Below are 16,710 nucleotides of genomic sequence, written 5' to 3'. Positions count from 1 at the left end.
GATGTCCCACTCACTAAGCTGAACAAGAAGAAGGTTACTGTTAGCTGCCTGTCAGGTGCCAGGATCCGCCACATAACACAAGCACTCAGGTCACTCCAGAACAAGTACAAATACGACTCTGTTATTGTCCATATTGGTGTGAATGACCTGAGCCGTACCTCCCTGGACTACATGAAAAGAGACATGGAGGAGCTCTCTGATCACGTAGCCCAGGCCGGTATGACCCTGACCCTGAGTAGCATCTTGCCCTCACCAAGAATGATACCACAGTATAAAGAAAAAATGATCAATTTTAACAACTGGCTAAGCTTCTGGTGTCATTCAAAGGGGATCCAGTGTCTGTTAGCCTGGGATGACATGCTCGACAAGCTATGCTGCTTCACTAGAGATGGCTTGCACCTGTCACCCCTAGGCTTTTGAATACTGGCCAAGGCTCTTGCAACCCCCAGAGTGCCTTTTTTAGGCAAGGCTCAAGAGACAAACCCACTGCCATAAACAGCACATGTAACAAAAAACTGAGGGTAATGCTACTCAATGCTAGAAGTCTAAACCTCAAAATGCACGCACTCAAGGCACTCCTCAGTATGGAGAAAATTAATATATGTGCCGTAACAGAAACCTGGTTTAAGGCTCCAGAGAGCACCCCATCACTACCAGGCTACAACTCATACCATACATTTTGGCCATAAAACCCGGACCGAAATACAAAAGGCGGGGGCGTATCCATATTCATCAAGGATACCCATACCAACAGGTTAATGGCACAGTACATTGCTTCAGAAATCATCCACATGCAACTAACAATGGGCAAAACTGCAATTCAAATTGTAGCTTGCAACAGATCACTCACCATGTTCCAGGACCCCCATTCCCCATTTCTGGAAACACTGGGAAGCATAAAGGTCCTACCAAACACCCTGATATTGGGTGATTTCAATTACCCAAACATTAACTGGGAGAACTACTCAAGTACAAACTCCCTTGCCAAACATTTCCTAGAGTTTATAAACCCAAACACCCTGGATCAACTGGTTAACACCCCCACCAAAGGTGACAACATATTGAACCTGTTCATGACCAACATGGGCGACTGGTGTTCAACACCGGAATTCAACCCCTTGCTGGTTAGATCTGACCATAAACAAATCACACTGGATATCCACATTCCGCCCCCACCCCCGGTCAAAGAAACTACCTTGAAAAACTTTTTAAAAACAAACTTCACGTTACTTAAGACCGAGGTGGAAAGTTTCAAAGCCCCCATCCTAAAGGATAACGCTGTCCAAGCTGCAAAATCCTTTACTAATGCACGCGACAGGCACCTATAAGAATGCATGGATTGTGCTATCCCAAGCAAAACCAAGACTCACTCCTCCAAGAAAAGGAAACCAGTCTGGTGGACCCACTGCCATAAACAAGCTATACAATAGAAGGAGGAAACTAATACAGAAAAGAGTAAAATCCCAAGAAGGGAAGACATCCCTGATCAGTATCAGCAAGAAACTACGATCTCTCATAAAATCATCCAAGGCTAGCTTCGAAAGAAAAATTGCCAAGGACTCCAAAGATAACCACAAAGCATTCTTTAGCTATGTCAGGAATCTAAGTGGCAGTTCTCAGATCTGCTCGGAGTTAGTGCAGAATGGCACAAAATACACTGAGCCGACCGACGTCACCAACATTCTGGCAGACAGGTTCAGTGCAAACTTCACCCCCTCTCACCCCCAAAAGGCCCCATAACCATACCAGAAGAATGTAGTGCCCCTGAAATCACAGACAGGTTAAAACAGCCCTCTCCAAAGCCAAAAACACAGCATCAATGGGACCAGACGGTGTCCCAGGCTGCGTCCTACACGAGTTCCAAGATGAACTAACCCCTCACCTAAACACACTGTTCAAACTCAGCCTCTCCACAGGCTAATTGCCCATAGAGTGGCTCACAGCAACGGTTATTCCGCTCCACAAAGGTGGAGCCACAACAGACCCTGGGAACTATCGCCCTATAAGCCTGACTAGCTTGGTCTGCAAGGCTATGGAGTGCATCATCATGGATCTCATTAACAGAGACATTGGGAACCTCCAAACACTGGACCCTACCCAGTTTGGCTTTGTTAAGGGCAGAGCATGCCTCCTAAACCTGGTGGACTTCTTTGAGACAGTTACGAAGGCTATAGATGAGGGAAAGGTGGTCCACACAGCCTACCTAGACCTTGCAAAGGCCTTCGACACCATTCCCCATTCAGGTCAACCCCTACATCATGAGATGGGTTGCCAACTGGCTCACTGACAGAACCCATATGTTAAGAGTAGTGGGAGCTAGGACTGACTCTAAACCAGTTACAAGTGGCATTCCCCATGGCTCAGTCCTAGGACCCCTCCTGTTCGGCACATACTTCTCAGAGGTACAGGGAAGCACAGGAGGACTATGGCTGACCAAATTTGCTGACGACTGCAAACTAGGGGCTATGAGTGACTCTCCGGCTGACACAGACATCCTCCAAAAGGGTCTCACTATGACAGATACCTGGTGTCAAAACCATGGCCTCAAGCTAAATGCCAAAAAGTGCATAGTCATCCCCTTTGGAAAAAACAAAGTACTCACAAACTACCACATCGGTGGTAGCCCCCTAAATACGAAAGACGTAATAAGGGATCTGGGGACCCAAGTAGATAGTAACCTCTCCTTTGATAATAACATTGCCAAACTGGTTAGAAAATCCTTCTATGTGGCCCACCTAATCACAAAAGGGTTTGCATACAGATCAAAAGAGGTCATTGTGCCCCTCTACGCATCACTCAGCAGACCCATCATAGAGTACAATGCCCCATTTGAGATGTACCTTACAAGACACCTGCAACAGCTGGAAAGACCACAGAAGTACCTCACCAAGAGGATCACTGGCCTGAAACAGATGCCCTATGCAGCTCGACTGAAGAAACTCCAGTTGTACTCGGTTGCATGCCGCCTACTCAGAGGTGATCTCTGCCTGACATACAAGGCCATGTCCAACCCAGAATTGATGGACATGCTCCACCTAAAGAAAACCATATTCCCTTGAGCCACACGCTCTAGTGATCTAAACCTCACCACAATAATAAATAGGACATGCTGGGGGGATAGATTCCTGTCCCAGAGACTTCCCATGCTCTGGAACAAGATTCCAATCTACATTAGGCAGAGCTCCTTGCTAACCCTTTTCAAGAGAAACCTTGACGAATGGATAGGAAACAGAAAGTTTACCCCAGAGATCACTTCAATGGCTCTGCTGGACAGAGGCACAGGGAACTAATCTAAGGGGAGTGGTAAAAGCCAACACATTCCAGCTAGGCTTATAAATGCCTTCGGGCAGATAGCCTAGTACCTACCTATGAACTGTATGAACCTTTATTCAGATATCACACAACTACATAGAAATTATCTCTCGTTTCACCCTGCTACTCATGTCTGGTTATAGCTAGGGCAGTGATCTACCTGCTAACTCCAAAAGGTATTTTAAAATCAACATTCCTGTATCAGGAAGTTATATTTTAAATAAACTCTACATCAGTAAAACTAGCTCACTAATTAACCTCTTAGATTAACAGGTCATCCTTAAGTAATCTCATTAGATTAATCACATGATTTGCTCCAGCATGACTCTACCTCATGGATGACATCTAAAAATTTCCTTGCATGACATACATGATTGCTCTCCGAATCTCAGATAATTTCCTAAGGATCAGTTAAAATGAAGTCAGTGCCCAATTTTGATATATGTATGAAGTAACATTTTACAGAGCAATATAAACTCTATATGATCAAGGCAGTGTTTTTCTTACTAAGAAGTAATGCTTAATGTGTATGATACTATATAAACTGCTTCAGTAAACATAACAAGGCTGGGCAGACCTCTTGACCATAGCGCAGATTATTTCTCCATATGAGACTTTCAATTCTGTGGGCACAGGACATCTCAACCTTTTGTCCTTGCCTCATCTGGACATATGCACATAAACCACTATTAGGTTTTAAAGTAAGATATAATTATTTGGGTAACAATTTGAAATGTCAGAACCCACTAGTGGGTCCCAAAATGCTGAGACTGAATGGCCAAAAAATGGACTTACATATATTGTCAAAGATGGCCATTTCTCAGAATATTCCCTTTTCTCTGAGGTATGCTGATCTCAGAGTTAGTATACATAAGTTCAGGGAGTGTGAGGACCTTGCTTCACGGGATACAGGGAGGCTTACTTACCTGCAAAAATGTTCAAAGGAGAAGAGCGATGTTCAAGATTCCCTCTACTCCTGTATTTTCTGTATTATTTTTTTGGCATGTCGACATGCAGCATTTCGAGTTCAGACATTTGAATAGGGAGTGGTATATTTGTCTGTTCTACTGCTGGCCACCTGTCACGTAATGGTAATTTTTATACTAACCTTACCACTAGCAATATTGTGCTCCCCTGCATCCAAACTATGCTTATTGCCTCAAACACTCCATTTTGTCTCACCATACCACTTAACTGTCCATATTTTCTCAGAATGTCCAGATTTTCACCTCATATTTTGGCCTGTTCCTCACACAATTTGCGGTTTTCTGTCAACTCATTGAATGTGGAAGTCATTAAATAATCACAGACATTTGAGTTTCAGTTATCATACCCTTCGGAAAATGCATGTTAATGCAAAATGAAATATTCTGTTCTGTGAGAGTAATTTGAACATGTCCCTGATTTTGGGCCTTTGTCCCCCTATCATTTATGGCTTTGTCCAGATTTCTTGAGTTAAGAGGTTGAGAGGTATGCCTCTCTCCTTTGTTTGTGACTTTAACTTTATGTCATATTCAGCCAGCCTCCTTCCCTTTGCTGTCAGCTTCTACCTACTTTTATCAAGAAATAAAGAATCATGGATCACTTGTCCTCTTTCTGTATTCTTGATGTGGGCATTACATGATCAGTTTTGCAACGGATACTTGTTTTATGATTTGCCACCCATAATACATCTATTTATTTTTCCTTTTTCAGCTATAAATGCAAAAGCAGTTATTATGAGTGCATTTGAACAGTACCGTCTTAAGACCTGCATTGACTTCAAACCTTGGGAAGGAGAAAAGAATTACATATCAGTAATTAAAGAAAATGGGTAAGAATTTGTTTGTTCTTAACACGTATTCCCTTTAAAGTTTGACTGCACATTATGATTTCTAGTACTTCATTCAGATTGGAAATAAGAGGACAGAAAGGACTACTTACATGAATAATAAGCTGTTATAAAACAGTGAAGTTACATAAATGTGATAAACGCTAAAGGCAGTTATCGCTATTTAAAAAGTATTGGGTTAATTTAAAATACATTGCAAAAATAAGACTTGTTTAAATGCTTTTAACTTATAGATGCATTTTGATAACTAATAACACATTTTCTTCATAAGGGAAGCCCATACAAAATTTAAATTACCATTCAACAGATAATCCCTGGGATTCAGAAACTGTTTTCATGTTGTGATAGCTAATCTTACACAAAGATCATCCATGCACTTGGTGAATGTGATTCAGAGACACACTGGGGGTGACTGCAGAAACCTGAAATATTTCGTGGCTTGCATAATATGAAACTGACAGTCAATGGAAATAAGAAACAGTACTAAAATGAAGGCAATTGCAAACACAAAAGCAGACAAACAACATGGCACAGTGATTCAGAAATGTATAGATTTTGTGTTTAGGAATGCTAACTCCAGAGTTGTTCAGTACAGCTAAAACCTGGAGTTATGGAAGACAGACCCTGAATACATGTATGGGTAACCACCACAATAGCTAAAATGTATGTGCAAGAGGCTATTATCTCTGTGGATATTCAATGAGGATTGCATTATCACCCTAAGCATCATGGCACAGAAATAGTACACTGCTAGAGTGTGGCCGCAGTCATCATTCAGGAGCTAGTCAAGATGAGTCACGATCATATGCAGCTTTGGAGATGCCAAGAGTGTCTCTTCCTGTGGGCATCAAGGTATGTGTGACCTTACGAATACAAGATACACGTACCTTTCAGAGAGCTACAGAAGTTCATTGTGGGTGCATCCCAGGCATCTGGCTCTTGGATACTTTGTCAATTCCTTGATGCCATGCTACAACACTGGAGGAGCATGTGTAATTTCTGCATACCACAGAGGAGAGGGAAACAATACCATACAAGCATTTTCTGGCATAGCATATTACCCTGAGTTATTGAGGAGGCAAGCATAGATTGTACCTACATTACAATAAAGGCCCAACCTAGTGATCAGGAACAAATGCATAAAAACTGCAAGTTGTTCCACTCTATCACAACCAGGTGGTCTGCAATGCATATGGTATAACATATAAAGTGTCTTCAGGCCACCCAGGCAGTGCTCATGATTCCCTCATATTGGATGATTCCCTCATATTAGATACAAGTGATTTATACCAGCAGTTTGTGCAGGGTGATTTTCTCCAGGGATATCTTATTGGTGACTGCAAGTTGTTCCACTCTATCACAACCGGGTGGTCTGCAATGCATATGGTATAACATATAAAGTGTCTTCAGGCCACCCAGGCAGTGCTCATGATTCCCTCATATTGGATGATTCCCTCATATTAGATACAAGTGATTTATACCAGCAGTTTGTGCAGGGTGATTTTCTCCAGGGATATCTTATTGGTGATGCTAGATATGCCCCCACTCCATAGCTAATAGGTTCATAGGTTCATAGGAGGTTCATAGGATCACAGGATCATAGGAAGTTACTAGAGTATTGGCCCTGAGGCCATCACAAGCCTAACCAAGAATTTAGCCCATGTTCTGACAAGTCAGAACTCAATGTCCCTGTCCAGCAGGAACACAGGTGGAATCTCAGGGGTGTATTTTCTGTTCCCCATCCAATTATACAGGTTGTGCTTTAAAAGGGTTAATGAGGTACTCTGCTTGATGTGGAGATTGAGTCTATTCCACAGAAGGGGGAGTCTCTGGGACATAAATCTGTCCTGTCAACAAGTCCTATTGAAGTCACAGACCAGGTTGAGGTCATGCGTGTGGCTTACTCGTGGGGTGCTTGACTTGTGGATATGTAGCAGTTCCATCAAGGCAGGGTCTGAAATTGCTTTGTATGCAAGACAGAGGTCACCTCTGACGAGTCTGTACAAGACTGAGTAGAGGCATAGGGCCTTTAGCCTATATGTGTATGGTAGATGTTTGAGGCCCTGAATTCTCCTGGTGCTTTGTGAGGTACATGCCGAAAGGGGCATTGTACTCAATAACAGGTCTGATAAGGGAAGAATACAGGGATGTTATGACCTCCTTGTCTCTGGATGAGATACCCTTACAATGAGGTGGACCACGCAGAAAGCTTTCCATACAATGGGTGCAATGTGGTGGTCAAAGGTCAGTTTGCTATCAACCTGGGTGCCCAAGTCTCTCACAACTGATTGTGTGCTTTGGACCTTGTTATTAATGTGACAGTTTGTGGGGATGTCACTCTCCCCCAAGGGAATGATGATGCATTTTTTGGCATTCAGTTTGAGGCCATGTTTCTGGCACCAGACATTTGTTTGGGTGAGACCCTCTTGGAGGATGTCCACATCACTAGGGGAATTGATGACAGCACCCAGCTTGCAGTCATCTCCAAACTTGGTCAGCCATAACCCACTGGTTTTGGCCTGCACTTTCGAAACATATATCCCAAACAACAGAGGCCCCAAGACTGATCCCTGGGGTACACCACTCATTACAGATCTACTGCTTGAGGTGACTTCCCCTATTTTGACTAGGTGGGTTCTATCAGTGAGCCAGTTTGCCACCCATCTGGTAACATACAGATTGGTGCCTAGTTGAGTGAGTTTATCTATTAAACCCGAGTGGAGAATATTACCCTAGTGGGGAATAGTATCAAAGGCTTTGGCCAGGTCAAGGTAAGTGGTGTGCACCATCTTCCCCTCATCCATGGCTTTGGTGACAATCTCAAAGAAGTCAACCAAATTTTAACAGGCATGACCTCCCCTTGATAAAACCAAACTGTGTGAGATTGAGTGTTTGGAGGTCGCCAATGTCCTTGTTAATGTGGTCCATAATAATCTGTTCCATGGCCTTGCAGAGTAGGCTAGTTAGGCTGCTGGGTCTACAATTTCCTGGATCAGTGGACGCTCCACCTTTATGCAAAGGAATGACAGTGGTGGTCCTCTACTAGGCTGGAATGAAGCTGGTACTCAAGCTTTGCTTCAATAGGGTGCCTAATGGTGCTGCAAGTTCCTGCCTGAGTTCATGTAGGATGCAGCCTGGGATATTATCGGGTCCCATGGAGGCTGTATTTTTTTGCCTTTGAGAGAGCAGTGATGACTTGTTTGCTAGAGATAAGGGGGGGCAGGTGCTGGGGATGTCCTGATTTACTAATGGAGGGGGACAGAGGGGTGAAGTTTTCACTGAACCTGTCTGCCAGCATGTTGGCTATATCTATGACATTTGTGTATGTGGTGTCCTTGAGCAAATCTGAGTGCTTCCTTTGTACCTGCGGACATATGTGAAGAAGGCCTTATGATTGTCTTTAGTAGATGTGGCCAGTTTGGACTCAAAGTTTGCTTTGAAGGATTTCACTAATGCTCTTATTTGCTTGTTCAGGCTGAAGACAGATTGCTTCCAATTAGGTACCTGCTCCTTCTTGGCTCTGGATAGCAATTTTTTCATTTTATTATGGAGTTTATTTATAGAAGATGGTCACCAGGCAGGTTTACTCTTCCTTGAGGAGGAGGATTTTATCCTGTCAGATATTCCTGATTTTCATGCAGCTATATAAATGCTCGTATAGTACTTTGGTGTAGGTTTGGACATATTTGCCAGTTCCTGTAGACAGGGAGGGGGCTGTGAAGCTGTTTATACCTTCCCTGAGGAGGTTGTAATCAGCTTTGGAGAAGTTTTTTTGTTTGACCTTAGCTGGGGGTGGGGGGTCAGGGGAGATGGTGACTTCAAAAGTGACTGCTTTGTGGTCGGATCTTACCAGGGAGGATGACACTGTTGGGATGCTACATTGGTTACTCATGTTGGTTAATACCAAGTCCAAGATATTTTCACCTCTGGGGGGGGGGGGGGTCACCAACTGGTATAAGGCATTTGCATTTATGAAATCAAGGAATCTCTAGGCATTTGTGTTTTGGCATGAGTAGTTCTTCCAATCTATGGTTGGATAGTTAAAGTCACCCAGGATCAGAGTAAAGGGTTGAATCTTGATAGATTTGAAGAGGCCCAGATAGGTGGAGTGGGCATCTTTGGTCAAAGTTGGAAGCCTGTAGCTATCTATGGTTTGAATAGGAGTCTTGTCAATGGCTAACTGCACCTGGAGTGTCTCCTGTGCATCATACTGTTTGACAAGCCTGGAGGTGTGTATGTCCACCTGCACCTCCTTTTGCTTTGCTGCTCACAGTTTGGGGTCTGAATTTATGATAGGATGAGTAACCTGGTATGGCTGGGGTGCTCTCCGGAGCTTTGAACCATGTCAGCATCTTCTAGGGTGAAGAATGCTTGCAATGAGTGTAGTTTCATGTTTAGACTTGTAGCGTTCAGCAGCATGACCTTTAATTTGCATTTTGATAAAATTTTCATGTTGGTAGTTTTGACCTCATGGCATTGCCTAAAAAAGGCACTATGGGGGAAGCAAGAGCCTGCGCTAGAAGCCTAAAGCCCACACCCAAGGGAGACAGATGCAGGCCATCTCTGGTATAATACTGTGGTTTGTCAGTCATGTTTTCCCAGGCTGTCAGGTACCGGATCCCCTTGGAATGACACCAGAAACTAAGTGCAGAAACTAAGTCAATTGTTAAAGTCAATCATTTCTATTTGTATTGCAGCATCATTCTGGGTGAGAGTAGAATGCTGCTTAAAGCTAGGAACATACCTGCCTGGGGCACATATTCAGCTACCTCAATCATGTCTCTCTTCACATAGTCCAGGGAGGTACGTCTCAAGTCATTCATGCCAACATGGACTATGACAGAGTCATAACAGTACCTCTTGTTGAGAGACTTGAGTGCATGGGTGATATGGTGGATTCTGGCACCTGACAAACAACTAACCGTGACTTTCTCCTTATCCAACCTGGTAAGGGGGCACATTTGTGTGTCTCACAATGGAGTCTCCTATGACTGATATGTTAGGTTTATGTTTAGGCCTTAGTGGCTGTGAGACATGGGTGTGCGAGGATAGTGGTAATAGAGCCATTATAAGCCTAGCCATGTTAATCCTGGGTTTTCCCAATTGTCCTTGTTTAGATCGGCGGACATTACAAATCAGCAGCAACTACCCCTGCCCATGAGGGAGATAGGCAAAAAATGACTACAGCACTGCCCTGTCACAGAACCATCACATTGTTGAACCTGTGTTTGGTCTGCCTAAGGTTTGCTTCTGCTATGTGGAAGTATCTTGTGGGGCACTGAAGTATGATCCTGTAACATGCAGTAAAGTATTTGTAATCCATGCAATGTTACACAAAATCTTAATACAAAAGCAGTTACATCAGGGCAGAGGCATTCAGTAGAAGAAGGAGGAAGTAACAGAATTAGCAGTGGAGAAGGTGTCTAATGAGGAGCCTGTGAAGGGTCTGTCTGCTGGGGGTAATTATGCTAAAAGGAGGTGGGTACAGTATGCTGTGACACTAAGAAGCAACATCTGCTCATAACTATGGCCCAGAACAGAATAAAGCATCGTACATAAAAATAAAAATGATGCATGCAAACCTACACCCAAGCTATGACATACCATGCATAGACTCACTACATTATGCATCAGTCATAGGCTGCCAAATAACAGAGTACAGAGAGTAGGTTACAGTTATCATTAAATACACAGGTCAGGGGGCGCCACAGTGATGTGTTAACAGACAGTATGTGGAGGGAATGGGTAGATGCAGTTGAGCAGTTTGGGTGTGTATGTGTGTCAGACATGGCTTTGCTGATAGAACTGGGAGAATGGGGGCACTCGCCAAGGAAGTGGTGGGGTCTCCATCATTGAGAAAGTGTGTGATGGTGGACAGTGCAGATGCCGGTGCATGTGTGTGTGTGTGTGTGTGTGTGTGTGTGTGTGTGTGTGTGTGTGTGTGTGTGTGTGTGTGTGTGTGTGTGTAACTGTGTGTGTGTGTGTTTGTTTGTGTGTGCAATTGTGTGTGTGTGCAATTGTGTGTGTGTGTGTGTGTGTGTAACTGTGTGTGTGTGTGTGTGTGTGTGTGTGTGTGTGTGTGTGTGTGTGTGTGTGTGTGTGTGTGTGTGTGTATACGCTCACTGTAACCCCAGCAAATGATGCAGCACTACTGAGATCTGGTGGATGGATCCAGTGCACCCATAGGAGATGTATATACATTGGTGCCCATTCCTGGGACAGTTACATGCACAATCTATACCATGCTGAGAGGATGGAGTGCTCCTTTACTGCAAATGGCATCTCAGGCTTCAGATGCACTTAGCTTGAATACCCCATCCATGTGTACATTGATATTGCCCTTTAGTTCCCGCTGTGATGTTGTGAGGTGTTGCCAGTTGTACCAGGAGAAGTAAAACAGTGCATGTGTGGCATATGCCAGCATGACTGGCTGAAGTTTGATAAATAATCTTATGTCATTTGACTGTCACATTAATTTGTACAGATGCTTGTATTAAAAATGTAATTGTAGAAGTTGCTTATGTTAAAAAAATGCTGCAACAGAGTTCTGAATGTGAAGTATGCCAGAGTCAGGTGATTAGATGTGATGTAATTCTATAACTAGCTGAAGGATGGAACTGTGTCAGCAGCAGTTTATTTTTGTTTTTCTTTGGAATCTGATATGTAAAGATATATATAAAAGATCTATGTCAGTTATCACAGATCAGTTGCTAGTAGTTGTTCAGTTGTTCAGTAGTTGTTAGTTGTACAGTTCACTGTGTAGAATATCTCATCTTGCCTTGTGGAAATGAGCATCTCAGCTATATATCTTGCCTTGTGATATTAAGTGAGTTAACTAGGGACAATTTCTCTTTAGTTTAGTTAAGAACAGTACTGTGAGATTAGCTTAGCATTATTTCTTTTTCTGCATATGAGAGTCTATCCAACTATGTTATTTATCTTTCCTGTGTCTAAAAACTCTGAAGTTTACTGTAACTAAATATTAAATATTTTCCTGCTTTCTATTTCTATTATCCATTATTAAATATTTTATACATTTTCATTGTGTCTGGTCTTTAGTGAATACTTTTAATATCTTGAGAGTAGCTGTGCTTATTTCAATGTCACTGTGGCCACTCTGAAAAGCCTTACGGCTTCAGTCACTCTCCACAATTCATATCAGTATTAATTTGACACAATATAATTCACTACCCCTTGTAAGAGCCTTAGAGTATTTGGCAGGTGACAGCTACCCTGTAATCTAAAGAGAGAGGACATAGCTGGTGAATCTGTTACAGCATTTCCCAGGTGTGTGTGTGTGTGTGTGTGTGTGTGTGTGTGTGTGTGTGTGTGTGTGTGTGTGTGTGTGTGTGTGTCCATATCAAAGGAGGCATTGTACTCAATGATAGGTCTGATGAATGCTGAATTGAATGGAACAATGACTTCCTTGGACCTACATACCATACCTTTGTTTATAAGTTGCACAACAAAGAATGATTTCCTCACTACTGTAACTCCATGATGGTCAAGGCTAAATCGCTGTCTGTGTGTGTCCCCAAGTTCTTGATTACCGGATTACCTCTTAGGGGTGTGTTGTCAATATGATAGTTACCAGGGGTGGATGACTTCCAAAAGGATACTATTATCTATTTCTTGGCATTTAGTTTTAGTCCATGGCTCTAACACCAGTTATTTGCCTATGTCATCCCTTCCTGGAGAACATTTGTATCAGTGGGGGATTCTATGACTGCTTCTAATTTGCAATCATCTGCAAATTTATTCAGCCAGAGGCCATTGACATTGACCTTTACTTCAGAGAAGTAAAGGCCAAAAAGGAGCAGTCCCAGGACCAATATCTGAAGGACACCACTTATGACTGGCTTCTTTGTATAGGTGGATTCCCCAATTCGAACTTCCTGGGTCCTGTCTTTGACCCAGCAGCTATCCAATGGGTGACATAATAATTTATACCTAACTTACTGAGTTTGTCAACAATGCCGGAGTGGCGTATTGTGTCAAATGCATTGGCCAGGTCAAGATAAGCAGTTTAAATCATTTTGCCCTTATCCATTGCTTTGGTGACCTTCTCAAAGAAGTCCACCAGGTTGAGGAGGCATGACCTGTCCTTGATGAAATCAAATTGGGATAGGCTCAGAGTCTGGAGGTCTCCTATGTCATTATTGAGAATTTCCATTATAATTCTTTTCATAGCTTTGCATATGAGACTAGTTTGACATATGTGTCTGTTTCCAGAGTATGTAGATGTCCCACCTTTGTGCAGAGGGATGACTGTTGCTGTCTTCCATGTGTGAGGCATGAAGCCTGTTTGTAGGCTGCTTTTAAATACCAATTCCAGAGGACCTGACAATTCATGTTTCATGTCATTTTGAAGGAATCCTGGGATATTGTCTGGGCCCATTGAGGCAGTGTTTTTGGCCTTAGAGAAAGCATTAAGGACATGTTCCCTAGCAACAGCATGGGAAGTTATACTTGATGGCATTTCCTGAGGAAAGTTTGAGGAGGAGAGAGGGTCAAAGTTGGAGATGAATTTGTTGACCAGTAGGTTTACTATATCTTCTAGCTCAGTATAGATGGCTCCATTAACAATGAGCTTTGCACAGAATTGTGTATTGCCTTCGAGGTTATGGACATAGCTAAAGAATGCCTTATGGCTGTCCTTGGCCTGGAAGGCCAAATTTACCTCAAATTTGTCTTTGGTAGAATTTATTTGTCCTCTGAGCTGTTTGTTTAGTTTGATGAGACTGCTTTTCTCCTGCTGAGTGCTGTACCTTCAAATTTTTGCCATGATTTTCTCCATTACATTATACAGCCTATTGATGTGATTCTGTCATGGTGGGTTTTTTGGTGGGGACTTAGTTCCGTACATCTTCATGGTGAGTACAGCTGCCTCCGTGCAACTATTAACATGTTTATATAGGTCTTCTGTGAACAGTTCAATGTAGACAGCAATTTTATCTGGCTTTATGGAGGATTGAAATTTTGCCAGGTTATCACTTAGTAGCAGGAAGTTAGCCTTAGATCCTGAATATTCCAGGGTTAGCTAGGATTCAAGGATTTTTACTTCAAAGGAGACCATTTTGTGGTCCGACCTTACCAAAGAAGACATTACAATAGAGGCTGTGCAACACTCTCCCTTATTAGTGAGGACCAAATGCAGTATGTTTGCACTCCTGGTTGGTGTGCTGACAATCTTGTTTAGGGAGTTTTTGTTTACAAAATCCAGGAATCTCTTTGCCTGTACATTTGGTGTTATATATGATTCCCAGTTAATAGTGGGGTAATTAAAATTGCCCATGAATATGGCATTGGGTTGTATGGTTAGTATTTCTAATAAGTTTAAATACATGTTATGGGTTTCCTGGGTCATAGAAGTGTCATATTGCTTGCAAGGAAGTGGTATGGAATTTTGTTTATGTTGATTTGAACATGGAGAAGCTCAAGTGCATTGCCCTGTTTGATCATTCTTGATGCATATTTATTTTTGATGTAAATCGAGACACCATCACCCTTAGTCCCTGTCTGTGTAGTAGCTGGTCTAAATGTATGGAAGGCATTATAAGCTTGAACTGCTGATGTGCTCTCACTGGCTGTAAACCATGTCTCATTGACCACAGATATCAACATTGTTTAAGATGAAATGAGCTTGTAGTGAGTGGAGTTTTTTGTTTAAATTCCTAACACTGAGCAGTAACACTTTTAGATTTTCTTGGTTTTGATTTACTAAGTTGGAAGTATTTTCAGTTTGGCATTGCCTAAAAAAGGAACTATGGGAAAGGAAGCCTAGAGGGGAGAGGTGCAAACCATCCCTGGCAAGGCAGTGTGGTCTGCTGACCATCTCCTTCCATGCTGACAAATATTGCACACCCTTAAAATGATACCAGAAACTAAGCCAGTTATTAAACTCAGTCATCTTCTGTTTGTATTGTGGCATCATTCTTGGAAAAGGTGAAGTGCTGCCCAATTCTAGGCTCAAACCAGCCAGGACACATATTCTGAGAGCTCTAGGGAAGCATGTCTCAGGTCATTTATACCCACATGGACTATGACTGAGTCATACTGGTACTTGTGGTCCAATAACCTTAGTGTGTGCTTAATGTGGTGGTTCCTGGTGCATAAGAAGCAATTGACCATAACTTTCTTCTTACTCAGCCTGGTGAGAGGGACATCAGTGTGTCTCACAATGGAGTCTCCAATGCCCAGAATGTTGGATTGTGTGATGACTTGCTTTATGGGTTTAAAAGTAGAGGCTCCATGAGATGTGGCTGTAAGTGTTGATGTGGGTGTTGTTTTAAAAAAGTGCATTTGGGTATGCTGAGGGTATTTGTTAAGTGTACTGCATCTAGGAGGTCTTTGAGGTTTAGGAAGGCTACATTTAAGTGCTTCAACATATTTGGGTCTATGTGTCTGCTTTGAACTGTGTGTGATGGGTGCAGTGTGTGCACTACTGACAACCTGAATGACATTAGGAGTGCTTTTATTTGCGAGTTTTGCCTCCAGTGACATTGTGTAAATACATCTCTCACATACCATATCAGTTTGTTTGAGAGTTAACTGGTTGTCAATAAACATGAGACAATTTATACATTGCCTCAGGATGCCCACATCCACCAGGTTGGTAACAGGGATAATAGGAACGTTTGTATCCATAGCAACAGACCCTTTTTTATTGATTAGATGGCTGGAGTGAGAATATAAATTACTTTCATGAATATCTGGTTTGAAAATCAGGGGTAGTGCTTGTTACTGCAAACTAGTTGCCTGTGTGCAACTAGATATTGGTGAACTTTCAAGGGTGCTTTTACAGGAAAAATATCATCTCAAGGTGTATGTGTTTATTCAGGGTACTGACAAACACTTGAGGGAAAACTAATACATACATACATACATATATACAAATATTTCAAGCATGGGCATTAATGCACTTCTAGTTTGCCAATATACCAAAACACTTGTTGCTATAATAAGTATCCAGGCTGTTCTTAAAAAATATCTAAACTCGTACCTGCTTTAATGTAATTTGGTAGTCTGTTCCATGCATCAGCTACTCTGTCAGAGAACCAATTAGTACACTTCTCATTCCTATATGATGATTCTCTAGTACTTTTTGTTAACCCCAAACATTCCCAGAGGTAGTTGTCACTAAATGCCCTATATACCTGAATAAGATCTCCTCTTAGATATCTGTAAGAGACACTGTACAAGTTCAGATATTTTAGTCTTTCATAATAACTTAAATTTTCGCATCCATAGATACTCTTGGTATATTTCCGTTGTACTCTTTCCAGTTTACTAGTACTTGTTTTCCTATATGGTTTCCATATTGTTATTCCATACTCAGGTTTGGGTCAAATGTAACTAACAAACAATGACTTCATTATTTTTGATTTCCTAGACTTTATAAATCTTTTTATACAACCTATAGTTCTATAACTATCATTAAACAATTGGTTGATATGATTAGAAAACCCCAAAATAGCTGAATCTACTCATATACCCAGGTTCTTAAATGAGTCTACAATTTCAATCACTGGGTGCTGTATTAAATATTCACCTTTCAGTTTATGACT

General features: G+C 42.1%; 1 protein-coding gene across 1 annotated transcript in view; it reads left to right on the top strand.

The window, feature by feature from the left end:
* The first annotated feature begins 4,888 nt into the window (after positions 1-4,888).
* The window catches only part of LOC122797063 (meprin A subunit beta-like), a 577,824-nt gene continuing 566,002 nt past the window's right edge, over positions 4,889-16,710 (top strand). The window contains exons 1-2 of the mRNA XM_044065839.1: positions 4,889-4,910; positions 5,008-5,125. Coding sequence (XP_043921774.1) covers positions 4,889-4,910; positions 5,008-5,125 — 140 coding nt within the window. The remainder of the gene's footprint in view (positions 4,911-5,007; positions 5,126-16,710) is intronic.

This window comes from Protopterus annectens, chromosome 3.part0 (assembly GCF_019279795.1).
Source record: "Protopterus annectens isolate FY-2018-M chromosome 3.part0, PAN1.0, whole genome shotgun sequence".
Classification (NCBI taxonomy): domain Eukaryota; kingdom Metazoa; phylum Chordata; order Ceratodontiformes; family Protopteridae; genus Protopterus; species Protopterus annectens.
This window is presented reverse-complemented; position numbering and strand designations above follow the sequence as displayed.